Source organism: Leishmania martiniquensis, chromosome 31, assembly GCF_017916325.1.
Source record: "Leishmania martiniquensis isolate LSCM1 chromosome 31, whole genome shotgun sequence".
NCBI lineage: Eukaryota > Euglenozoa > Kinetoplastea > Trypanosomatida > Trypanosomatidae > Leishmania > Leishmania martiniquensis.
In genome coordinates this window covers 5,001-8,080 of record NC_090166.1, presented here as the reverse complement: position 1 = coordinate 8,080, position 3,080 = coordinate 5,001, and the positions used below count along the sequence as shown (strand labels likewise).

General features: G+C 62.8%; 3 protein-coding genes across 3 annotated transcripts; all 3 read left to right on the top strand.

Annotated features, from left to right (window-relative positions):
• On the top strand, positions 1–1,425 carry LSCM1_01303 (uncharacterized protein; the record flags this gene model as incomplete). The annotated part of the gene is made up of 1 exon (XM_067318925.1): positions 1–1,425. The coding sequence occupies one exon, from the start codon at positions 1–3 to the stop codon at positions 1,423–1,425; it is 1,425 nt and encodes a 474-aa protein (XP_067176204.1).
• An 83-nt stretch (positions 1,426–1,508) lies between these two features.
• Positions 1,509–1,982, top strand: LSCM1_01302 (uncharacterized protein; the record flags this gene model as incomplete). The annotated part of the gene is made up of 1 exon (XM_067318924.1): positions 1,509–1,982. One exon carries the CDS (start codon positions 1,509–1,511, stop codon positions 1,980–1,982), a length of 474 nt encoding a protein of 157 aa, XP_067176203.1.
• A 26-nt stretch (positions 1,983–2,008) lies between these two features.
• LSCM1_01301 (uncharacterized protein) lies at positions 2,009–2,311 on the top strand (the record flags this gene model as incomplete). The annotated part of the gene is made up of 1 exon (XM_067318923.1): positions 2,009–2,311. The coding sequence occupies one exon, from the start codon at positions 2,009–2,011 to the stop codon at positions 2,309–2,311; it is 303 nt and encodes a 100-aa protein (XP_067176202.1).
• Positions 2,312–3,080: the final 769 nt, after the last annotated feature.

Sequence of the window (3,080 nt, the reverse complement as noted above, 5' to 3'; positions counted from 1 at the left end):
ATGCCTTCTCTGGTAACGACGCACACGCTAGGCTTCCCGCGCGTGGGGGAGGAGCGGGAGCTGAAGAAGGCGCTCGAGTCCTACTGGCGAGGTGACATGACGGAGGCGGCGCTGCGCCAGGTCGGGAGCGATCTCCGTAAGCGGCACCTGCGGCAGCAAAGCGAGAGGGGCGTGGACCTTCTCCCTGTTGGTGACTTTGCGTGGTACGATCATGTGCTCACGACCAGCCTGATGCTTGGCAATGTACCGCTGCGTCACCGCGCAGGTGACGGCGCCGCTGCGGATCTTGACACGCTCTTCCGCGTCGCGCGCGGTCGCGCGCCGACCGGCGCCCCCGCTGCGGCCTCTGAGATGACGAAATGGTTCAACACCAACTACCACTACATTGTGCCAGAGTTCGCGAGCGCCTCGGCGGCGTTCAGTCTTTCTTGGATGCAGCTCTTCGAGGAGGTGGAGGAGGCTAAAGCGCTCTTCGGCGCCGAGCGACTGAAGCCGGTGCTGCTGGGCCCTGTGACGTACGTGTACCTGGGCAAGGTCAAGGGCGAGAAGCCGTTCGATCGCGCCTCTCTCCTTCCGAAGCTCGTGCCGGTGTACGCGGAGATTTTCAAGCGTCTCGCGGCTTTGGGCGTGAAGTGGGTGCAGATCGACGAGCCGGCGCTGGTGCTGGAGCTGGAGCCAAGCTGGAGGGCTGCTTACGAGGAGACGTACCGCGATCTGCGCGCCGTGATCGGCCATGAGGTGAAGCTGCTGCTTACCACCTACTTTGAGGACGTGTCACATCACCTGCCACTTATCATCTCCTTGCCGGTGAATGGGCTTCACATCGACCTGAGCGTGCAGGCGGCGTCGGCTCTCGACGTAGAGCGTGTGTTGCCAGCGGACTGGGTTCTCTCAGCCGGCGTCGTGAACGGCCGGAATGTGTGGCGCTCAGACCTGCAGGCCGCCTACCAGGTGCTTGCTTCCCTGCGGACACAGTCGCCTGGGCGTGCAGTGTGGATCGGTACGTCGTGCTCGCTGCTGCACTCCCCGATCAACCTAGAATGCGAGACGGCGCTCGAGGCGGAGGTGAAGGAGTGGCTTGCCTTTGCGCTGCAGAAGTGCGGTGAGCTGAAGTTGCTGGCGGACGCCGTTGCCACCGCCAGCGAGGCCACCGTGGCGGAGTACAGCGTGCCTCTCCTGGCGCGGCAGCATACGGAGCGAGTAGTCCGCAGGGAGGTGCGTGACCGCGTGGCGGGCCTGACAGCCACCGACGCCCGTCGCTCTGACCCCTTCCCGCAGCGCTGGCTCGTGCAGCAGGAGACGCTGAAGCTGCCCCTGTGGCCAACCACAACGATCGGCTCCTTCCCACAGACGGCCGAAGTGCGCGCGCAGCGTCTGGCGCACAAAAGGGCCGCACAGACAAGCAAACGTACGAGGCACAACTGAAGGAGCACATCGCGTACGCCATCAGGCAGCAGGAGGAGATCGCTCTCGACGTCCTCGTTCACGGCGAGGCGGAGCGCAACGACATGGTGGAGTACTTTGGCGAGCTGCTGGAGGGATTCGCCTTCACCCAGAACGGCTGGGTGCAGAGCTACGGCTCGCGCTGCGTGAAGCCGCCCATCATCGTCGGCGATGTGTGGCGGCCACGCCCGATGACGGTCTCCTGGGCCGCCTACGCGCAGTCCCTGACGCAGCGGCCCGTGAAGGGTATGCTCACTGGCCCCGTCACCATTCTCTGCTGGTCGTTTGTCCGCGAGGACTTGTCGCGGCAGAGCGTAGCGGAGCAGCTGGCGCTCGCCATCCGCGACGAGGTCTGCGACCTCGCGCGCGCCGGTATCCAGGTGATCCAGGTGGACGAGCCGGGGCTGCGCGAAGGGCTGCCGCTGCAGCGGAGCAAGTGGGAGGAGTACCTGGACTGGGCCTCGCGCTCCTTCCGCGTGAGCACGTCGGGGTTGCCCCGCAAACACAGATCCACACACACATGTGCTACGCCGAGGTGAACGACGTCATCAAGACGATCGCGGCCATGGATGCCGACGTCATCTCGATCGAGGCCTCGCGCTCAGACATGGAGCCGCTCAAATCCTTCACCGACTTCACCTACCCCAACAGCGTCGGCCCGGGTGTGTACGACATCCACAGCCCCAACATCCCCACCACCCAGTCGATTGTTGACCTGCTGCGGAAGGCAGCAGAGCACCTCCCTGTCCGGCAGCTGTGGGTGAACCCGGACTGCGGCCTGAAGACGCGCACTTGGGACGAGTGCCGCGCGGCGCTGCACAACATGGTCGCCGCCGCAGCGGAGCTGCGCCGCATCAAGCCAGAATGACAAGAAGGCTGCCTGCGTGCGTGTGCGCGGAAATGAGTGCCAGTCGCGTCGAGGTAATCTCGTGCGACCAACTCTCCCGACACGGTCCGCGTTGCACAGACGCGCGTGGATGCCAAAGAGGCTTCTGCCGCTCGCCCCTTTTCACTCTCGGGGAGGGGCCATCCCCTGCGTACATGGAGGGTGCGTAAAGCGACCACCGTTTGTTAGGTTCGCGGTGGAGCAGATTTGTGGGCAGCGGCAACTGCTGCCCTCGCATCGAGGGTGTCTCGTGCGTATGCGAGGCTTTTTCCTTGCCCCTTTCACCGTTCCCTTCGCCTGGCCGGCCCACCGGAGTAGTCGGCCGCTTCTTTATTCTGATCTTTCGTATTTCTTCCTTTCCCCATTCAGCCATCGGTTTCGTCCAGTCGACTAGATGCGCCGCACAGCCAAATCGAGCAGCAACTCTTTGGCCTCCCTATACGTATCCTAATTGTTGGGGCACTATCTTTTCAGGTTTTCTCTTTTCTTGGCTTGCTTTCCCGCGCAGCCGCGCTAGCGGTTTGCTGAACGGGCCGTGTGAAACGTTCCTCCTCTACGCACCCCGCCGAGTGTCCTAGACGTGCGTGCGGGCCGTTGTGAATGCAAAGCCACTCCAGGCTGTTCGACTGTGCTGCACAGAAAATGGCAGAGCTATAACGGCGCACTTCTATTCAAACTCAGATGCTTTTTTGTGTTTCTTTTGTTTTCTTCGCCTCACTTCCCTCTCACCCATTATTAACAATCTGTTTGT